General features: G+C 41.4%; 1 protein-coding gene across 18 annotated transcripts in view; it reads right to left on the bottom strand.

Annotated features, from left to right (window-relative positions):
- CLASP1 (cytoplasmic linker associated protein 1) overlaps nt 1-23672 on the bottom strand; it is a 273353-nt gene that overhangs the window by 125066 nt on the left and 124615 nt on the right. For all 18 annotated transcript variants that reach the window (XM_061440036.1, XM_061440038.1, XM_061440042.1 and 15 more), the window contains one exon: nt 21458-21525. In XM_061440036.1, coding sequence (XP_061296020.1) covers nt 21458-21525 — 68 coding nt within the window. The remainder of the gene's footprint in view (nt 1-21457; nt 21526-23672) is intronic.

The following is a 23672-nucleotide window of genomic DNA, read 5'->3' on the forward strand; positions in this document are numbered from 1 at the left end:
GTCACACAACTAATAAGTAAGGGGGTGAAGGAAGAGTTCAGGTCTATGTCTGTCTGACTCAAGATCCTAGGATCAGAGTCGTGATGATAAATGACCACAAAAAACAGCAACTCACATAAACTGGCCACTGTGTGATGAGCACCTCTGCTCAGACCTTTCTGTGCATCATTTTATTTAATTCTTGTAACAGATGCTTGCTTACCTAAGAAAATTACTTAAGATAATTTCCTAAACACAGAGCCATCAGTATCTCTTATGACTATAGACACAGAAATCCTCAACAAAATATTAGCAAACCAAAGCTAGCAACATATAAAAAATTATCACTATGGCCAAGTAGGATTTAGCCCAAGAATGTAATATTGGTTTAATATATAAAACTTAATTAATTTATTAATACATCATATTAACAGGCTAAAAGACAAAAACACATGTTCAACAGATGTACCAAAATGTATTTCCAATATTGGGGAGATGCTTTCATGCTAAAAATACCACAAACAGGGACTGGAAGGGAACTCCCTTGACCTGATGAAGACCAGCTACAAAATACAAAAAGCACACTATTAAATCTTATTTAACAGGGACAGACTATATGCTTTCCCCCTAAGATCAGGAACAAGATAAGAAGCCTGCTCTCACTACTTCTATTCAACAGTAAACTCAAGGTTCTAGCCAGGACAATTAGGATAGAAAAAACATCTGGATTAGATAAGAAGAAATAAAATTATCTCTCTTCACAGATGACATAATCTGCATATATAAAGTTCTAAGGAATTCACTAAAAAACTAGTAGGACAAATAAATTATTTCAGAGAGACTGCAGGATTAAAACCAATACAGAAAAACTCATTGTATTTTTATACATCAGCAGTGAACAATTCAAAAATGAAATTAAGAAAGTAATTCAATTAACAATAGCATTAAGAAAAATAAAATAGTAATTTTAACAAAAAGAATGTTTGCATGTTTGCTGAAAACTATGTAATGTTATTGAGAGAAATTAAAGACCTACTAAATGGAAAGACATTTCACGTTCATGGATCAGAAGACTGTGGCACAGAAGTAATTCAGATTATACAGTGAAAAGAAATGTATGAACATTTTTTGAGAAACAGAAGGAGGCCTTAAACCACCTTCCCTACAGATGGTTCCAAAATGAAAGGATCTACCTGCTCCCTTGTCAAAAAGCTCTGGGATGGTCTCAACGACAATTTTCTCAGGGTCACGAAAGAAATGCATTATTTACAAAGAAAAGAAAAAAAGCTAAATTAGGTATCTGCTTCCCCCAAGAGGCATCAACTTTTGAATTCTTCCTAAACTCTATGTGGCCTCCCTGTGACTTGGAAGTTCAAGTTCAGGGCACAGGGTCACCTGAGAGGTGATCTGGTCTCCGTATTCCCTTTGTTGCTTCTAAAATAAAACTGGATGCATGCCTGGGAGCAAGTCTCCTCTCTCTGAGAGGGTGGGGTGTGGGGACGGGTGTTACTGTACTCAACACTAAGAGCACAACACATGCAGCTTCCTTCCCTCATCTCTTCACCATCTATTTACCAAGTACACCTCTGTGCCAGGTACTCTGCAGGGAACTGGGAGGAAGGTAGAAAAGCGTGGCTTTTATCCTGGAGTTCACAGTCCAGCGTGGGAAACAGACACACACAACTCACAGCAGCCATGACTCAGTGTGATGCTTTGCTCAAGTCACGCACAGGATGTGCCAAGTGAATACAGAAAAGGGGCACAGAGAACAGAGACAAGTAAACTCGGAAAGGATCCACTGTGCCCTCCCACCCACACTCTGACATGACTCACTCCATTGCTTGGGTCTGACAGTGGAGGACTTATCATGAACTGGGACTGTGAAATGCTCTAAATGGGCACACAGCCTACACAGTGCAGGCACATGGTAGACAGCCCCACGGAGAGAGCACACAGGCAGAGAGAATACATTCCAAAGACTCCTTGTGGACAAATGTAGGAGGGGCAAGGGACTTCTGACAGGGACAGTGAACAAACCAGCCAGGGGCCAAGGCTCACAGATGTGTCCAGGAGCCCCAGAGTTCTGGGACTGTCCCCATCCTGGGCACCAGGGAACAAAGGACTGAAGGCAAAGTCTCCAAGTCATGTCCAGAAGTTTGAGTTATTCAAGTTGGCATCTCTTGACCTGTTTAGATGCCCAACTTAAACTAACCATGTTAATACAAAGCCTTCCCCAAAGAAAAGAACCCACAGCAACATAGCAATAGCAGGTACAGAAGATCAGTCTTGAAGAAGAGTTATCTCCCTACACACCTCAAAGAGACTATAAACTTCTTCTTGGAACCAGTCAAAAGGGAGGGCACAAAGAGATGGCTACTTTATCATCCTAAGTATCAGAGGGCTCTCAGGGGAGCAGCAGGGAAGACCAGGATGGACCAGCCTTTCTGCCAGAAGAGCTGGCCGTGGAGCTCAGGGAAGACTCAAACTGTCTCTGTATTAACATGGACTGGTGAGCCCCACAAACTCTGGCCAGATGGAAGACCTGGCTTTACATTCTATCAGGGCTCTGGACACATCCAGGGTAAGAGAAACGCAGGAGGAGCCACCCCAGGGGGTAGCTCTCCCTCTCATGCTCCCATCGCCCATGAGGGTCCCGGAGCGGGGACCTGGGACCATCCTGCTGCTCTTTCACCAGCCACCCAACCCCAGGCCAATCAGCCAGAGGAGGAAAAGGGACAGGAGGCTTAACTCACTGGTCACCTAAGCCACGCTCTCTCTTCTAGATGCAACAGGTGCTCTGGGGTAGAAGACAATCCTCATACAACTTGGAATCCATCGTGCTTCGGCCCCTACACACAGTCTGGTAGAAAATTAAAGTCAATTCACTACTGACTCATATTCATCAGGCATGAATTTTTAACTCCTTTCAAGGCTTTTCTTCTAGGAAACAAGATTGTCAAAAGATTACCCTAAATTCTATGAAACACAGATCAGTCAAGCTCAAGATAGTTCGAAAAGAGATTCCAAGAAAGAATTAACCACCATAACAAACAAAAATCCACCGTGTTTTTTAAAGAATTTGGCACTCTTTCCTAGAAACTATCTCTGAGTAAATGTTTAAGAGTTTGAATCTGTTACATTTTCTCCAACTATTATTATGTCTTCTTTCTCTAGTGCAATTTTCATTCAAATTTGAATTCCTATCTCACCATCTGAAAAGTTAAGTCACATTATAGGTAGTTGACGGTTTTCTATAGTTTTTGTAAGAATACGGCCTTTGAATAACTATAATACACAAAGACTTAAAACCAATTTACTGCTGCTAAGGCCCTAGTATATTTCATTGAACTTATTCTCATAGCTACTTGGGAATTCACAACGCTGCAATTATTTACATGATTACAAAGCAGTCGAAATGCTGCTGTGACCGCCTATCCTAGCCACACTCAAACCTACTTCACACTTTTGTACAAAGAAACCCAAGTAAACTAAAGGTACCAAACAAAGACTTTAGGATTAAAAAAGAGGATCTTTTGATTGTTTTCTTTTCCAATTTCATTTTTATAAAAATCAAATGTATACACTTACTCAGCCCTTGAACCTGGCTATAAGAAGAGCTCGTGAAGCCCATTCCAACTATTTTACTATTTTTTCTGTCTTGTTCAATCAATTCTCTCAACTCCAAAGACTAGTGAGTAGATCTGTTTTCAATGTCTGGGCATCTGTGCCAGAGGTGGCTGTGTGCAGAGGTGGTACACTCATGCGGGCCGCTGGGTGACGGCGGAGTCTAGACCCAGCCTCTGTGCACGTCCACCAGGAGGATGGGCCAGGGAGAGCCTTCTGACCTCATAGTCAATGATTTCATGCTGGATAAAGGTCTGGCATTTCTAGCACAGCATAAACCAGCTACTATGTGGTCACACTGAGAAAACCAAACAGTAAATGGAGTTCAATCTTCCCCATGTGACTCTAGCTTTGGGAGGCAGCGCGCAGAGAGGTAAAATGCACAGATTTCAGAGAGTTCTTCTCCAGACTTCAAAACCTGGCACCATTTCTTAGTTTGGACAAGTTAGTAAACTTCTCTATGCTTGTCTTTCATCTATAGAATAACTATCACTCACACACCCATGATCTGTGTATTCAGAAGATGTTCACGTGACCCTGAACCGGATGCTGACAGTTCAGAGATTGAAGCACTTCCACTCTCAGAGCTGACAGCCACGGTGAGGCTTCAGAGGCCCAGGGAAGGGACCCTGAGAAGTCTCCGCAAGGTTGCGTGTGGAAACTGAGCAGATGTTAATTAAGCTGGGTGACAAGAGCGTGGACTCCAGTGGGATCCACATGTGTGAAGCCCTAGTATATCGGCCCCTGGGCCGAGACAACCCAAGCGGCAGTCAGAACTGATCCCAAGATAGCACAGGCACATAGACTGTCGTGATTACTAATTATAACGACCTTAATTGTCTACATGGTAATAAGTTATAGTAGGGGATTTAACTCGGTAGTTACTTCTCACAAATCCACCAGCAATGCTGGAGACTGAAGTTCGATCCCTGGGTTAGGAAGATCCCTTGGAGAAGGGAATGGCAACCCACTCCAGTATTCTTGCCTGGAGAATCCCATGGACAGAGGAGCCTGGCAGGCTACAGTCCATGGGGTAGCAAAGAGTTGGACACAACTGAGCAACTTTCATTTCACTTCTCACAAAAGTGCTCAAAAACTAACTACAGTGAAGACATTTATTTTCAGTGAACATATGTGGACATGTTTACTATTTCATAGGAAAAGGGGGACGTTTTAAGCACCGTGAATTGCTGTGAACGAAGTCTGCATACTGATGACTGAAAACTGAACTTCCAGAAGTGGCAACTAATCTTTCAACACCTCGGATAATCTCTGAATGTCACAGTGACAAAAATCGCAATGGATTGTTTCACTGATTCAACATTCTTTTCTCCTTTTGACTATACAACTTATGTTACCTTTGAACTTGCCCTAAAGGGGTACTGTGCTTAATTAATGTCAGAACCCAAACCCCACAAATATCAGACCTACATCTTGCATTCATCTGGAAATGTCATTTTAATTATCACTGTACCAACCCTGACCCAATTCTTCTCGACAACCACTACACAGGAGCAAAATCAAGTCAGCTGGAAAAATCCAGAGCCAAATTTGGAAGAGGTTCCCAACCAGAACATCTTCTCATATTAAAGTGACTGCACCCAGAGCTGTCTGCCTCTCATGCAATAATCCTTCAAATCCTCCATCCCTGATTTAATGACTGCATTCTCAAGAAGCCAAGAGAAGCAAATATCACATTCTAATATAAAAAGACAGAAAAATAAGAGACAACTGAAAAGAAACACCTACATTCTAATAAATTATAATCCTCTAATACCAGCCCCATCCCTACTCTAAGATACATATCAACTTGGAACTCACGTACAAACAGAATTCTAAGTTCTAGTGTCTAAAACTACAATCATTTCTCCATCCTCAAAACTGCTCACTCCCCAAGTGCCCTGCTACAGCCAGTCCCAGCACCACTCAGTCAGGCAGCCATCTCCCCCCACATCATCCTGAAATGTGGCCAGAGAGCCCCCCTGGCTCTCACCTTCACCACCACTCCCACCACGCTGAGGCTGTCCTCATTCAGGTGTGCCTCACCTCTTACCTGGATTTCTGCTATTAAAATAGTGTCCAAATCAGTCTCTTTGCCTCCAGTCTTTTTAAAAAAAAATAACAACAGATGTTTCAAATACACAGAACATTAACCATTAAGAGCACCTAGTCTCACCACCTAGACAGCTTTGTGGTGCAGTGGTAAAGAATCTGCTTGCCAAAGCAGGAGACATGGATTTGACCTCTCAGTTAGGAAGAGACTCTGGAGGAGGAAATGGTAACCCACTCCAGTATTTCTGCCTGGAAAATTCCATGGACAGAGGAGCTTGGAGCCTGGTGGGTTACAGTCTTTGGAGTTGCAAAGAGTCGGACTCAACTGAGCACGCATGCAGAGTCAAATACGAGGTAAGATTCTGACAATACAATGAATTCCACCCCCTAGACAAACTCTGCTGCTGCTGCTGCTGCTAAGTCGCTTCAGTCGTGTCCAACTCTGTGCAACTCCATAGACGGCAGCCCACCAGGCTCCCCTGTCCCTGGGATTCTCCAGGCAAGAACACTGGAGTGGGTTGCCATTTCCTTCTCCAATGCATGAAGGTGAAAAGTGAAAGTGAAGTCGCTCAGTCCTGTCCGACTCTGAGCGACCCCATGGACTGCAGCCTACCGGGCTCCTCTGTCCATGGGATTTTCCAGGCTCTTTCAAAAGAACAAAATCAACAAATGTAAAAACATGGTTAAATAATTGAAATATTAGAAGAAAACAAAATGAGATTAAAAAGCTTCTCTAGCCAACTCCCTTACTACTTTCCAGCATTTTGTTTTATTTTTGTTTTGTTTTGGCCATGGAGGCTTATGGAATCCTAGTTCCCCCAAACCCAGGCCCCCTGCAGTGGAAGTACGGAGTCCCAGCCACTGGAGCATTAGGGAATTCCAGGTTTGGGTTTTAATGAAGCTTCTGTTTTGGAATAGGATCCAAGTTACAGAAAAGTTGTAAAGACAGTACAGAGGGTCCCCTATTCCCCACGCCCTGTCTCCCTGTTGTTAACATAGTCTGGGGAATTGGTTATAATTAATGAACCAATATTGATACATCATTATTAAAGTCCATGAGCAGGTTTTCTCAGAGTTCCCTACTTTCCCCACCATCCTTTCTCTGTCCCAGGACCCTATCCAGGACACCACATGACATTTAATCACCACCACACTCCTCTGGGTTGTGCCATTTCTCAGACTTCCTTGTTTTAGACGACCTTGACAGTTCAAGGAGTGCGGGTTGGGTAGTTTACAGAAAGTCCTTCAATTTGGGTTTGCCTGAGGTTCCCAAGTGTACATAGAGCTTATGGGTTGAGAAAGAAGATGCTCAGAGGTAAAATGCCATTCTCCTCACATCTTGTCCAGAGTACACGTGGTCGACAAGTCCGCTGATCTGGCCTCAGTCACCTGGCTGAGGCGGTGTGTGCCGGGGACCAGCCCCGGCTGATCCAGGGTATTCGAAGGAGAGACGGCGTAGGCGAAGATCAGGAAACAATTGCTTAATTAAACGTTAATTAAGGATATAAAGAGTGATAGAATGAGGATAGCTCAGTAGGAAAATTCAGTGGAGAAAAGAGGCTGAGTAGCTTGGTTTACGCAGGAGACCAATAAAACTTCAAAACAAGAAGTTTGCACCACTTACGTAGGCCACAGGCGTCCTTCCGTTCTCCCGAAGGAGAGGAGACACTGAGGCCTCTCCGGTCGGATCTTAGAAGCCCAGGCATAATTAGTAAGCATGGTGGGTTCCGCACTCCAGATGGAGACTCAGCCAGAGTGAGAGAGAGAGAGACACGGGGAGACCAGTATTTCGAGAAACTGATCCCAATTCTTTATTTTCCATGGTCTACTTTTATACACTGAGATGTTATGCAAAAGTCACGCGGGGTCAGCAGTCCTGACTTTTATCAAAGTCAGGTGCTTCATACAAATGTATACAGAGGTCTTAGGGGTGTTACATCATCTTCTGGCCAGGGGGGCCTGCTGACAATTTATGACCCTCTCCTTGTGACAACAGTCAGTCAACCAGGAGACTTATTTCTCCAGGGGTGATTATTCTTAAAACAGACACCACCCAAATAAAGTTACATTCCTATAGGGTGACGGTGTAGTGGGTTTTAGTTAAGGAAAGAATTTACTTAGCCTAAGGTCTAACGTGATTAATATCAAAGGTTAATACTTATTTCTTCTATATATTCATTAATGTGTGTAAGGGCAGGGGATGTGGAGACGTAGCAACAAACATTGGCTCAACAAATGAAAAACCCTTCACCAACACAATTTCTAAAAAGCCCACTATACTTATAGTTTTCTAACTTCTCTAAAGAACCTGTTTTTAGAGGGTTTAAAGCATCTCGTGCCTCTCACGGTTGGGAGGCTGTGAACAATCAATCACATGTGGCCGGACGAGCCTGTCAGGCAGGCTAGAGAACCTTCAGAGGAGTTTGTAAGTTAAAACACTCTTATCACGCCCAGGAATTATTATTAACTGGAGCTCTAGGTTAACTCCTTCTCCGAAAGAGGTGGTGGGGGACAGCCCCCCGTAAAGTCAGAGATGTAGGTGAGAGCACAAAGTAGTAAAGTAGGCGCAGGCTCTGGTTATGGGGGTAGATGCTTGAGGATTTCCAGGGGGACTCCTGAGGCTCGATCCCGACTTTGCGTATGTCGAGCCTCCTTCCTCATGACCTTTGTCACGGGCGGAGTACCTCACTCTGGCCCCCAACAGGTGTGTGTCAGGTTTCTGCTCTGGAAGGGCGCTGTTCCCCTTCCCACACCGTCTCCTGTGGAAGGCAACACCATGCACAGCACACACAAAGCCGGGAGTCACGCTCCCCTCCCCTGGGGGGCTGGCCACAGAAATGATTTACATTCATTCTGCATGGAGACTTGCTTATAGACTTATTTTAACTCTTTTCCTTGTTTATATACTTAGTCAGTCATTGATATGCATCATTACACCCTCATCAACACTTGTGCTCTGGATTATAATCCAGCACCACTTCATGGTTCAAACTGTTCTTGCTGTAGTCTGTGGCACTTTTCAGCTGCCGCCTGTGATCGCTGACAAACCATCACTTTTGTTTTGTCGGGGCACGTTCTTACTGTCTGGCTCTACAGGACACCCAGGCTTACTTCATACACTCCCTGTTCCAGCCCTAGGATCTGCAATCCCTGTGGAGCTTGGTGGTGGTAGAAACCAAGACAGGGGCACAGAGTGGCAGATTCTTTTTAAGATACCTTATTCTCCATCTGCTTCTGTATCTTGTTTCTCTGGAGGGAACTTTCACATCTAAACAAGAACATCAACTGCATCATTTCAAAACCTAAACCCAACTTTCCCCTCCCATTAGATTGTGTCCCCATAACAGGTTTGTGTGTGCTTAGTCACTAAGGCATGTCCAACTCTTTGCAATGCCATGGATTGCAGCCCATCAGGCTCCTCTGTCCATGGGATTTTCAGGCAAGAACACTGGAGTGGGTTGCCATTTCCTCCTCCAGGGGATCTTCCTAACCCAGGAATTGAAACTGAATCTCCTGCGTCTCCTACACTAGCAGGCAGATGCTCTGCCACTGCACCCCAGTAACACACTAGACAGTATTCACGGGCCATACCAACTGATTACGTGCATCATTCACTCCTCGGAGTGGCACAGGAGTCACTAACCGCCCCCACTTGGAACACAAGGAAACCAGGGCTCACAGACCAGCCACCTGCCCAGGTCCCCCTACACACACACACATACACACACTCAGACAAAGGGATTCTGAAGTCCACACACCTACTCACACTTCTCCACTTATGATTCAGTCACCTAGACCCCAAACCTACTTACAGGACAAGTAACAGTTTTTGGATAATTTAACCAGTCTGCGCCAAACTGAGAACTTTAAGGAAAAACTTCCAAATGTCTCAGAGGTAAATTTATTTCACTTAAAAGGACAGCATTTATTCTAAATTACATCATTTTAATTTTCTTTTTTTGTAACTGGTGTTAAGTGTCCCTTGTTTTCTGAAACAAGAGAGACAATGGAGCTGTTTGGCTATTGTTATGTTACATGTGGTAACATTAAAGTTGGTCACCCTGCCTCAGTCTCTGCCCAGTTGAAATCTGAGACATGAACAGCCTGCAACAAAAGCCTCAGCTTGTTAGAATGGCCCAGAAGGCCCCTGCCATCTTCCCCTGCACGTTCCCCTCCAAGAAGACCACACTGCGTTCAAAAACAAACTCACCATGTTCGTATGATGATTTCCAATCCCAGAACACCCCACTCACCTCCTACCCATCCATCACTGAGCGAACAACTGATTAGGGATGGCATATTTTCAAACTGTCTAAAATACTATTTGTCTAAATGGGCTAATGCCTATTTTAATAATATTTCTTTGAATGCTTACAGTTTTTAATTATTCCCTAAGGCATCTATATTAAAAATGGCACAATTTCAGAATCAAAAAAATAAACTAAAGTCAGGATTTTATCACAACAGCTGGGTGACACTTGCTGGCAGGAAGGTAGGTCTAAGGTGGCCAAGTCCAGGGCCACCAGCCCAGCTAGAGAACTCAAACCTCCCGTCCCCCCACCTACTTCTCATGGGGCTGCTGGGAAAATCTGAAAATAAAAACAAAAGACATTTGGAAAAACACTTTGAAAATACTAAAATACACACCACCATAGTAGAAAATGGTTGGCATTATATTTTGCAGACTGTTGTGGGCTCCTTATTGAACATGGGCAGACAGAGGAAGATTCGAATATGCCCTGCTACAATAAACAGCATTTAACTGTTGTTTCCTACTGCATCTGCAGCTCCCTAGGGTAAAAGGTACCAGTGCTTTTAAAGCCTGCATTCCAGATAACAGTGACTATAGAGGTAGGTCATCTGAAAGGAATTATCAAATGAGAGAATAGTCTTTATTTTAAACTCAGAGCCATAAGGTTTTCTCCATAATCTTGAACAGAAAATCACCTACTAGATAATTATATTTCCCTGTTGTTTAAAAAAAAAAAAAGTAAAATACAACATAAAACAAATGCTACTTCTAAGTAACACACTTCCAAATCCTCAAATGATGGGTTCTGAAAGAGGTCACTTCAGCACATGAATTATTTAGCTCTCCTTCCCGGGTGTTGATTTCCTACAGCAACTTAACCTGATTACAGAATACTGTAATAAGGAGGGAAATAAAAATGAGCACTAGCAGTATATGCTTTCAATTCTCAATTTTAAAATATAATTAACAAGCATAATCCAGCACGCCAGTATGACTGTTTTCAGCAAACTCAACTAAACTAAGTTTCAGAAGACAGATACACACCTTCACCATCCAGGACAAAAGAACACAGAGCAGATGAGCTGCATGCACGCCAGCTTCCCCACAGGGAGACAAATGAACACTTGTTACTGTGCACAATTTACTCTGCTTAATACCTGCTTCAGCTGAAGGGTTTGGAAACATTGAGACAACGAATTAAAAGCCTGCCAGGAAACCCATCCCACAGGAAAGCAAGACATGGAGCATTCTTCTTCCAACACAAACCTTGTTCACATGGAGCTCTTTCACATCCTCTCAATGTTCCCAAAACCTGGGCCAAACCTCCGTGGAAAGACTGAAGGCTAATCAATTAAGACCTGTGATATACAATGCCTCTTTCATAGTTCTCCAGTTCCATTTTTACATTAAAAAAAAATGCAAATCTTTAAAAAGGAAAAATTTTTTATACAATGATTCTCAAGACAGATTCAACCCCTCCACTACCCTGTTTATATGTACTTTTTTCTACCCTCTGTTGGGAAACTATAGTAGATTCCTTTCAAGACAGCCTATACTAAAAAAAAAAAAAAAAAAGACAGCCTATACTTACTAGCAAATGTCTTGTAATTGCAAAAGAATTTATTTTCATGAGCCGTTTACTGTGAATACAAGAGACAGGGAAAAAGTTAAAAAGCACATAAATACCCAGAGGCTGATGAAAACACAGCTCATCTCAGCTTCCTATGCCCAATTCCTCTCTCCTAGTCCTTGAGGGTCAACATAAACATTAACATAGCCACAAGTTTCAAAATTTTTCCCTGCCTCAATGCAAACAGTCATAACAATTATTTGCCTGTTTCACCCATGATCTTTAGTTATCAAAGCAATGATAAAATACCATAAATATCTTTTTTCTGAGTTAAACAGCAGTAATTACAAACACTTTCCAGAATATATTAGAATAGCCTACCTTTCCCAGCGGTCATGACTGTCAGTGATGGAGGCACAAGTAAAAACACTGCTCTGAAAGCTACACCTGCTCACACACAGCCCCTGACGCCTCAGCAAACTCTCCACCCACAGGCTTCTCCAGTGCGATCCAAGCACCAAGGACAGCGGCCGCCCTATTCCAAAATAAAAGCCTACCCTATAAGGAACAGTGACTTGTTTAAGCGGCAGGGGCCTTTCTCTAGCTGACGTTACTCATGTCAGAGAACCTTCTTTAAAACTGGTGTGGAAAAAAATTTTAACCAACTACTTGCTCAACCCCCACCCCATGGAAAAAGAGAATTTCTTAACATAAACTTTAAATAAAAATAAAGTACAAAGGCTATCTTATTTCCACCCGGAGGATGATAACGTAAGCTGTCACCTGCAGCTTGAGCTACTGAAGCTGGCATCAGGAAACAGTCTCTTCCAGGCTGTTCTAGGGGGTGGTCTCCCTGGGCAGCACAGCAAGCTTGCCAGTCTTGTGATATATCATCCCCACAGCCGTGACTATGGAAACACTTTTCTAAGACACTGAACCAGAATCCCAAGCCTTGTAATATGCAGACTCTAATAAACAAGCAGGGGGAGCCCATTATCAGCACTTGATCCACTTACTCACAATCACTGTTTTAAAATACTATACAATAATGGTTTAGCTTCTTAATAAAGAAAAGACCATCAATTTACCTTTAAATTAATGCTTTGTCCTAGCTACACTGGACAACAGTTCAGAGCTTACCTAACAATTCACCGTTGAGTCTATCTGCTTTCACACTTTTATTTCTCATTTCCAACAACTTAGAAATGATATCTAACACTTTTCAAATAACAAATTATTTCAGTAAAACAAAAGAAGGCAGGCTGCATTTTACAGCAAAGTGATACCCTAGATACATTCATGGGTTAGGGTCAATAATTTTATGATTATTATCTAGTTTATAGTTTGTCAGCAAATAAGTACTTTTCTTTAGCTACAGATTTATTATAGAATTTTCATAGATTTAACAAGCATGATAGTTTCATTCTTTCCTCATAAGCATGTTAGCTTTCCTCAAGAAACTCAAAAGCATGCACATTTTTAACCAAATTAACATCTATGGGCCTCATTTCAATCAACCCCAATTAAAGATCATTAAGTGGCTGCAGATAAAGGACAATGACTAGTCTATAATTACTGGCTCTTTCATGCTGAAAATCCAATTCTCCCATGAGCATACGCACATCTGCATGATTTAAAAATGTACATAGAAAATAATTTGCTTTTTGAAACCCACAGAAGGAAAAACTGTAATTTTTGCTTCAAGGGGTTTGCTAATTACATGGAGATGGAAAAAAAGAAACATCTACAAAACAACATATTTTTAACTCTCATATTCCTGCCACTCAAAACTCAAAGGCCTTCAGGTAACCTAGCAACAAAAAAGAATCACACAAAGATGAAGTATTCCATTACAGCCAGGTCACTCACCCCCAACTGCTGCTCAGATGCTTTTTCACTGCTGTTTTCGTCACAAGTCTAATACTTGTGAAAAATGAAGTCTTTGGCATTTATATAATCAATTACACACCTTAAAACATAGTTTTAAACATGTCAAGAGAATTACAACCCAGGACAAAACCTATTTCTTCCCTAAGTGTATTGCTATTACATTAATAGTTGCTTTCAACTTAGCTCAAATCCAGAGCTTTTATTTCTTACTTAAAGGAGCTTTATTGTTCACAAGCAACAACAACAAAAAATAGATTAATTAGAATTCATCCAAATTAAAACCTTAGATGCCAAGAAAGTGAAACACAACCAAAAACTGGAAAAAGAATATTTGTAAATCAAATATCTAGTAAGAGTCTTATAATCTAGTATATGAAAAGAACTCTTATAGCTCAACAATAAAAACACAAGTAAACCAATTTAGAAATGGGCAAAGGACTTGAATAGAGCTTTTCAAATAAGATCGTTTGTAGAAACAACCAACAAGTACATGAAAATACACTCAACATCATTAGTCATGAGGGAAATGCAAATCAAAATAATGAGACACCACTTCACACCCACTACAATGACTAATTTTTTTTAAAAAAGAAAGAAAACAGTGTATGTTTTGTTTTGCTGGAGAGGATGTGGAGAAAATGGAACCCTCACACATCGCTGGTGGAAATAAAAAATGGGGAAACCGTGATGGGAAACAGTTTGACAGTTCCTCAATAGGAGGAATAATTCTGTGAACACAGAAATGCCACAGGATCCAGCAATTCTACTTCTAGGTATATACTCAAAAGGATTGAAAACATATGCTCAACAAAAATGTGTAAACTATTCACCATACCAAAAAGGAAGAAACCATCCAAATGTCTGCTGAACACAATAAACAAAATGTGGCCCAGCCAAGCAATGGAAGAGAGGTACTGATGCACTCCACAACATGCACAAGCTCTGAAAACGTTCTGTCAAGTGAGATAAGCTACACAGAAATCAACACTGACTGTATGTTCCATCCACCTGAAATGTCCAAAAAAGACAACAAGTCCAAAATAATCCAATACTCCACAAGAAACAGAAGTATGACAGTTATTCTCAAACGATGTTCTTTATAATTAAGAAAAAATGAATATACCCAGAAAATGGAGCAAGAGAGGAGAAACCTATCACTTTGAGCACCAACCCCCTTCCAGGCGCTGTACTGGGAGATGTGACATCTGATCTCACTTACTCTGCACAACGAAGGACCAAGCTGGCTCCCAGGAGTGAAGCAATGTGCTCTCAGTCACACAGCTGAGCTGGACAGAGTGAGAAGTGGTGAACTAAGAGGAGAAAGCAGAGTCCTATACCAGGATCTTAAGAGGAAGGATAAAGAGGACAGGGAACCACAGGCGGCCCAAGGGGGTGGCCAGACTGAGATGAGGCTGCAGGGCTAGACAGTGTGGCTACAGCAGACTGGGAAGGATTTGGGTTACCTTGAGAGCAATGAATTGAAATAGTAAAAAGATTAAAAAAGGAAAAAAGTAAGCAGGAAGGGCAGGAGGCAGAATCTGCCTGCAATACAGAAATGTTCTGAAAGACTCTTCAACTAACCCCTTTATGGGACTGAAGCCCACCCTCTCCAGCTACCATCACCACAGAACTAACATGGCATTATTAATGTCTTTTCCTTTCTCTTGAAACAGAGTAACCAATTTTAACTGTTTTTCTCTGTTCTTGGAAGCTGATGGTAACAATGGGCTGGATATTTTCAGGAGATTAATACTTGCACAATTTCTAAAAAGAATATACCTAATCTGGAACTGATGCTTACTTTCTATTTTAATGTTTCTACTAAAATACACTCAATATAAAGGGCCATGCTTGCATCTTGAATCTGACTTGAATGACATAATGTATTCTAGCTCTTCTTCATACAGCCCATTATTTCTGACAGATGGGAGATAAAACAAGACAAGCTGTATGCTGACAACTGGTGAAGTTGGCTGGTGGCCACACGGGGGTCCATTACTCTCATCTATCTACGTTAATGTACACTTAATGTTTTCCAAACAAAGAAATGAAAAGGGAAGGGTGGTCAGAAGACCTCTTGCTCAGCAGCACCCACTCTACTGTGTGTTCATAGAGTTTGGCTACAAACTGTGTCCACCTCCAAGAAAGTGCAGGTCTGATCTGCTCAGACTTCGGAAAAGTGAATACTTCACAAACGAACATCAAAGTGACAGTGCAGGTAATATTTAAATGTTTTTAATACTGTCCTGGGTGAAGGGAACAGTAGATCTTCTGGCCTCAGTCTCTTCCACTACAAAACAATTTTCAAGAGAAAAAAGTTGGTTCTCCTTTGGGCAATGTCCTACAACAAATAGAACAGACTTGGGGATGGGGGCAGGCAGGAGGAAGGCAGAAGGACAGTGAGCAGGTGGTTTTAGATAGATGGGATCAGAGTGCTGGAGACGGTGAGAAGTGTCAACACCCACAAGAACCAGTGATGACACATACAGGCAGGGAGGAAGATGAGGCCTTTGGGACAACAGGCAAGTTCTGATTTACATGCCTGGACAGACAGTGGAAGACGTACAAAGAAGATCAAGGATAAGGTTGCGTTTAGGTGTCTGGGGTTTTGTCTTTGAACAACAGGAAGAAGGTGAATCTGGATTTAGATACATGTCTCCAATACAAGAAGAAATGTCAGACAGGCAGCTCCTTCACATCGCTTAGTAACACTAAGACAAGGTGTGGGCAAGAGATGCATTATCTGGCTAGTCAATGAAGTTCTGCTGCTGCTGCTAAGTCGCTTCAGTCATGTCCACTCTGTGTGACCCCATAGACAACAGCCCACCAGGCTCCCCCGTCCCTGGGATTCTCCAGGCAAGAACACTGGAGTGGGTTGCCATTTCCTTCTCCAATGCAATGAAGTTCTAGTCATACATAATTACCACCCAAAGGAGAGCACTGCCTGAGAAAGAAACAGGCCTAGGACTAAGCTTTCAGAATTTAAGTGGCAGACATTAAACAAAGGAAGGACATCTAGAAAGAACAGCCCAACAACAGTAACAAATCAGAATGAGGTGAGGCCAGAGGAGCCAAGGAGGAAGGATGAGGAGGCAAGGTGAGTGACTCGGTTGGGTGCAGACTGGGAAACGTCAGCGGGGCGAGCAGCACAGAGGCCACCTGGTGACAGTGCCGGCGGCTGCCTCAGTGACATGACGGGACCACGAGACTAGAGGGCCAAGGAGTGATTACAAGGTGAAGAGACTGAGACACAGAATACAGATGTTAAAAAAAACCCCACAGGCCCAAAACACAGGCACTTACACTACACCCCACCACCAGAGTGCAGCGCCCACGTTCCCTGACTGCAGTGTCCTGTGGTGGGTCAGGAATTTCCCGGCCTGCACCAATGAGCTCATCTGTCTCCGGGGCGTCCTCCAGCCCCCAGAGGAAGATGAGGTCACTGCCACACAGCCCCATCCCATCCCCCACAGGGGCATTACTTTAGCCTGAAATAATCTTTTCTGTTTATGACCTCGTCTTGCCTTTAAAAATCTTTCCTTTTCACACTCACCAGATGGGATGCCGCCCAACTCAAGACTCATTCAATAAAGCCAATTAGATTGTTAAAATTTACTCAGCTGAATTTTGTGTTTTTTGACGCAAACCACTCAGGGTGTGCTGTACAGGGGAAGAGAGAGGCAAAGCAACGAGAAAAACTAGATGAAGACATATAGATATGCCTGGTTTTACTGAAAGACACTCAAAATAGGCCAGACAAGTTGGGGGAGGAGAGTGAGAAAAAGTGTGGGCCAACCTCTTTTCATGAAGTTAGATGCAAAATTCCTCAACATCGTAATGACAAACTGAACTGTACACAAAGAACTGTACACTATGGACCAAGTGGGATTTATTTCCAAGTATGAGAGAACAGTTTACCATTAAAAAAAAAAAAATCAAGCACTGTAACTCACAATATCATCAGGCTCAAAGCCAAAGAAGCATTTTGGGGGGGAAAAAACCCCAACAACCCTAAAAGGCATCCAGATTAGAAAGTAAAAAACAATCTCTATTCACAGATTAAATGATCTTGTAAATAGAAAATCCTAAGGAAGCCACTGAAGGGGAAAATCAAGAGAATAAACAAGTTGAACAAGACTGCCAAATACAAGATCAAATATAAAATTCTACTATTTTTCTATATACTGACATTAAACAATCCAAAAATAAAATGAAGAAACAATCCCATTTACAATACCACCAAAAAACAAGATATGTAGGAATAGAATGAAATACCCAGGAATAAATTTAACAAAATCAGTGCAAGACTTGTACACTGAAAACTACAAAACACTGTTGAAATAACTTCAAGACCTACATAAACTGAAAGGTATCTTATGTTAATGGACTAGAAGGCTGAATGCTGTTTAGATGACAATATTCCTTAAAAATGGTCTACAGGTCCAACATAGTCCCTATCAGGATCCTACAATCCATATGGAAATGCAAGGAACCCAGAAGGGTCAAAACAATCTTGAAAACACCACAGCTGAAAAACTCAAACCTCAACCCAAATGTCCTTCAACTGATGAGTGGATAAACAAAACACAGAATAATTATAGAAAGAAATATTATTCAGCCATAAAAAGAAATGAAATACTGATTGATATATATATACACACACACACACACACACACACACACACACACATACATACACACCAGGCGGATGAACCTTGAAAACATTATGTGAAGTGAAAGAAGCTACAAACCATATGATTCCATTTATACAAAATGTCCACAACAGGCAAATCTGCTGTTTTGCAGAAGGTAGGCTGTCAGGGACCGGAAGGAAAGGGAACTAGTTAGTGCTAATGGGCACAAGGTTTCCTGGGGCTGATGACAATATTCTGGGATTAGATAGTGGTGATAAGTATAAGATTTTCTGAATATATGAAAAACCACTTTTAAAAGGTGAATTCTTTCGGTATGAATTATATCTTAATATTCAAAATTGGCGGATGATATGGGGAAAAATTCTAACACCTAGCTGTGATAAAAACTCAGATGAACAGGAATCAATGAGCACTATCAAAAACCTACAGTTAACATCAAACTTAGTCATAAAAAACCTAGGACTGGGAACCAGGCAAGGAGCTCCATTCTCACCGTTCTTACTTTAAGCTTCCAGCCAGTGCACTTAGGCAAGAAAAGGAAAAGAATACACATCTGAAAGACTTCAAAACTGTTCCTGCTTGTAGATGACAGTGAGTAAACATCTTACTGATCTCCCAAAGTTACCGATGACAGACTTAAATTATTTGGGTTAGGAATTCTAAAGCGTTTATACATACACCTTAGATTATTCTATTCTGGCTCTAACAATTAAAACCGTAAGAATACGAATCAACAGGTATCTCTCATTTTACTGCACTTTGCAAACACTGCAATGTTTTTTCCTCCCTTCCTTCCTTCCTTCCTTTTTTTTCACTTGAAGGGTTTGTAGCAAACTTGCAACATGCAAATCTACTGAAGCTATTTTCCCAAACAGCACTTGCTCACTTCGTGTCTCTGTGTCACTTTTCCATTACTAGTACTATTTGTTATGGTGATCTGTGATCAGTGATCATTAAAGTTACTATCTTAAAATGATTATGACTCACTGAATGGTCAAGGTGATAGTTAGTATCCTTTTTTAGCAATAAAGTATTTTTTAATTAAGGTACATACATTTCCTTTTTTTCAGATATAATGCTATCACACACTAAAAACAACTAGTTTGGTGTAAATATAACTTTATAAGTGCAGGGAAATGAAAAACTTCACATGACCCATTTTATTGCAGTATTTGCTTTATTTTAGTGGTCGGGAACCAAACCCACAGTATCTTCTAAGTATGCCTCTACAGTAAAAAGCTGAACAAGTCTCTAATAAATTTTGCGTTAAGGCCTTCTTACAAACTGTCTATTTTTAATATAGATGCATAACAGAACTGTTTTCACCCTCAACCCTACCTCTATACCACATACATACACATACACGGACATACACACACACCCACATTCCACAAAAATAAGGAAACTGGGGCCAATATTCTTACTGAGACAATTAGATTAAAACATTGCTGAGAACTACCCAAAGCCACAGGATTCATATTGTCATGTTCATTAAAACTCATAGAATAGGGACTTCCCCGGCAATCCAGGAGTTAAGACTCTGTGCTTCCAATGCAAGAGGCATGGCTTCAGTCCCTGGTGGGAGAACTAAGATCCCCCATGGTATGTGCAGTGAGGCCAAAAATAAATACATAAAAATAAATTAAAAGAAAAAAATCATAGAATATTCAAAGTATACATGAATCAATCCACCATGCTGTATGCCTTAAACTTATATAGTCCTTATACAATGTATGTCGATTATTTCTCAATAAAACGGAGGAAAAAATACTCATAAAGTGTGTGTGTGTGTATTAATATATGTATGTATAGGTATAGATATACATACAGAGAAGCCTGGTGAGGGGAGCTACAGTCTATAGGGTTGGAAAGAATTGAACACAAGTGAGCACTACCTTGAGTTGATAGATACAAAATCCTCCAGGCAGGCCTCCAATGTGGATGTGGTCTTTGTCCCCAGTGTCAGCATTATAATGAGATGCTGTCTCACATACAATAAAGTCAGGAAGCACAAACTCAGTTTCTGCCACCCCTCCTACCTCTTTGCCCAGTACTTTCTATCTTGATGCCAACAAGTTTTAAACTAGAAAACCACACAAACTACACAGACACACACAAAATATAAAGTATGCCATGGTTAAATATAAGTTATAGAATTACAGGAAAATTAATTAGAAAAGAAAAATAACTTTGTTGGTGATAGCTAAATCATAATTAATCTTTTTTTGAATGCTATGTTTTTACAAATGTACAAAAAAGAAATGAGGGTTATTAAAAGTGTTTTATAAGAAACAAGCTATTTAAAGACAATTCCTTACTAACAACAATGGGTATGCAAGCTGGAGTATGAGTCACAAGACCTGGATTCTGTCCCTACTCTGCCTTTAGGTACCGTGTCACTCTGGGAGAAATCACTCAAACTTTTAAAACAACCTCAAAATGTAAAAACTATACTATGATGTAAGATCCCCAGCAATTGTGAAATGGCTATGATACAATGAGGTATCCAAGACTAGAAAAGTTCTTGATGGCAACAGACTTTTTGATGATTCCCAAAAGGCACTAAGGATAAAGAAGAGAATAAACAAAATTCCTACCCTCATGAACAAACAAAAAGATATTTCTGTAATACTATAATACATTAAGAAAGAAAATCAAGCAGGGTGAGTACAGAGTGCATTCCCTCACAATACTGGGTATGCTGTTCTTGACATCTGTGTAATGAAGGGAGCCTGCAACTGAGATCTGAATGGAGTAAGAAGGCAGCCCTAAATGACAGCCAGGGACAAGTGTCTCAAGCAGAAGGAATCATAAACACAGAGGCCCTGAAGCAGGACAAATGTAAAATGTTACAAATTAGCTAGGAGGCCAATGGGCTGGAGCCAAGAGAACTTCTGAGAAGAACAATACAAGATGATCTCAGAATGGGGGAATGCACCAGACCACACAGGCCCGCAGCACACCCGTGAGCCCCTGAGCTGGGCAACCTTCAGAAGATTCTGAATGAACAAAGGACTGACATCACTTGCACTGCATTCTAAAAGGATCACTCTAGCTGCTGAGTGAAAAGCAGGCTTTGAGAGAGTAAAACCAACCATCCTGGTTAGGAGCTGCCACAAGTGCGCAGGTAAAATGCCACAATGCCCTGAACCAGAGGAAGAGCAGTGGTTACACTGGGAATCTTTGGGATTCTGGATGCATTTTTAAAATAAGCCAATAATTTAGCTAATGGATTCAGTGTAGGTTGTGGAAGAAAGTCAATGACAAGATCATCTTTTCCAGCCTGGGAAGGTGGGTAAATGGAGATTAAATGCTCACACCCAGAAACACTTAGCACAATATCAAATCCAGCTGTTCAGAATCAGAATATAGCATTCCTTAGGCTAAAAGCAAACCTGGAAAAGCACAAGTAGAATGGTTGCTTTTTCTACTCACCATTCGCAGACTGTATCATGTTTCCAGATTTTTGGACTTCATCAAATTTTGTAAAAATTACATTCAACCTGTATGAAAAATATATATATAAACTATTAACCATCACTGTTTACAATTATATTTTATACTAATGTGAAGTTGAGTCTTACTCATTGAGACCCATCTAATAACAGTAACTATGCCAACAAGAAATGAGCCATGCTTAAGCCAAGCACTGACCTAATGGCTCCAACTGAAAGATCTCCTTTAATTCTTGTAACAGCTGTATAAGAAATTATAAATTATCATACCCATTTTACAGATGGAGAAATCCAGACCCCCTTACTTAAAGTGATACAGCTGGTCAGGGTGGTGATGCCAGCCCCAAGAGTAAGAACCAGAGGCCAGGCTCTCAGACATTATATTAAACTGTGACATCTCCAAACAAAATGCATGCATCATGAAAAATATTTGTTTCTCCTATTTCTAAGCACATACTGCTGATAACTTGGAGTACAGATTTTCAGAATGCATTGATACTACAATACAAAGCCTTTTCTGTGACTTCTGCTTATTTTTAAAAAATGTTATAACTTGTCTAAAAGTAAATGTTGTGACTGGATAATCTTCAGCTTAAAAATCCACATGATACATATTTTCTATTATTGGATCACTTTAACTTTGACATTTTGAAAGCAGCAAAACTCCTTAACTAGTCCAAATATTCCATCCTAGTGATACCAAAAATGCGAGGAACTGGGATGGGTTGGAATCCTACCTTGTAGGAAAAGTCAAGAAAAAAAAAGGCTTTTCCAAGCAAAATACAGATATATTGGAATAAGCATAAAGGCTGAGATTACAAAGTCATGCATTTTTGCATTCAAACTTGCGCTACCCATTTCAGCGACCAGACTAGAAATGTTAGCACTTTCTTACAAACCAGCCTGTCATACAAGTTCTAATCACTTCAAACAGGTTTGATTTCCTTTCAAATCAGGATGGAAGCCCTTTGGGAGTAGGGATGGGACCTGTATCATCTTTGGTATTCTGTGCACACCAAGCATCGTCATGCAAGAGGGTGATGTCACCACATAAGAGGGCTGGTACCTGCTGCTGCCCCCCACCCTAAAGGTGGAAAGCCAGGTAGTTCACACACTCTAGTGTCAACTCACACGTGCATTCATTCACTGGGCCAGCACTGAGCTAACTGGGTGCTGAGACTGGAAAGTTCCCACCATCGAGAGCGCCTATTTACCTCTACTTCATTCTAGTCTACTTACACTGTGACATTCTAAGATACAGAGGACCCAAAATACTCAGCAGTAAACAGAGGTAAAATGAAGGAGGTGAACCAGCCTGATGCACTGCCTCTCCTGCTTCCCATCTCATGACAGATAGTGATCTTTTCAACCCATCTCTCCAGGTACCCAGATGTACCCTCAGAATCCTCCTCAGAACTGCTACAGACAGCTATCACCAATGAGTCACAATGGGCACTGAATTAAAGATTTGTCACTCCTGGACCAGATGAGTAACACTACCACTCACTTTCTACTCCAGGTTTCACTGAAAATCTGGCAAGATGTCTTAGAATCAAGTTCTTAAGATGTCCATCGCCTTCCCTTTTCTAAGTACAAAGACTCCCAATGGCTTAACAAGCCCATAAATAATATCCCTATACAGGTTGCCGGGGTCTGCCCTGACCAAGTTACCACTTTGTTGAGTCACAACTATACCCTCTGACGTGAGCAGGCCTGCAAGTCTGCCCAGCAGGGACAAAGGAGATCTCCAGCTGGTTTTCCCTGAAATCACTGGGAGGGGGTGAGTATTTCTTCCATTCCTAGGAGAGTATTCACCATTATCCATGGCAACAGTGGAAGCATCTGCAAACTCTATGCAGACCTCAGGTGATATCTACTCACTGTGGCCACATTACCCATAACCAGCAGGCCCAAAAACCAGGCCTGAAAATGCTAAAATGATTACCATTGTTGGCACCTGCACCTTAATTCAGAGTTACTTCAGGCAGGCAGGCATGCCTTCCCCCTGCTTTCATGTTCCTGTCTCACAGCTGCCTTGTTCACTGCTCAGTAATGCCTAGACCATGGCTCCTGTCAAGATGGTCGCCTCCAGGGAGCAGTAATCTGGCTTCATGACAGTTCAACACCAATAAACCTCCCTTAAGAATGGCTTTTGTCTACTTGCTCTGAGCACAGCTATACAAAACGCCTCTTTT

The sequence above is a fragment of the Bos javanicus genome, chromosome 2 (assembly GCF_032452875.1).
Source record: "Bos javanicus breed banteng chromosome 2, ARS-OSU_banteng_1.0, whole genome shotgun sequence".
Lineage (NCBI taxonomy): Eukaryota > Metazoa > Chordata > Mammalia > Artiodactyla > Bovidae > Bos > Bos javanicus.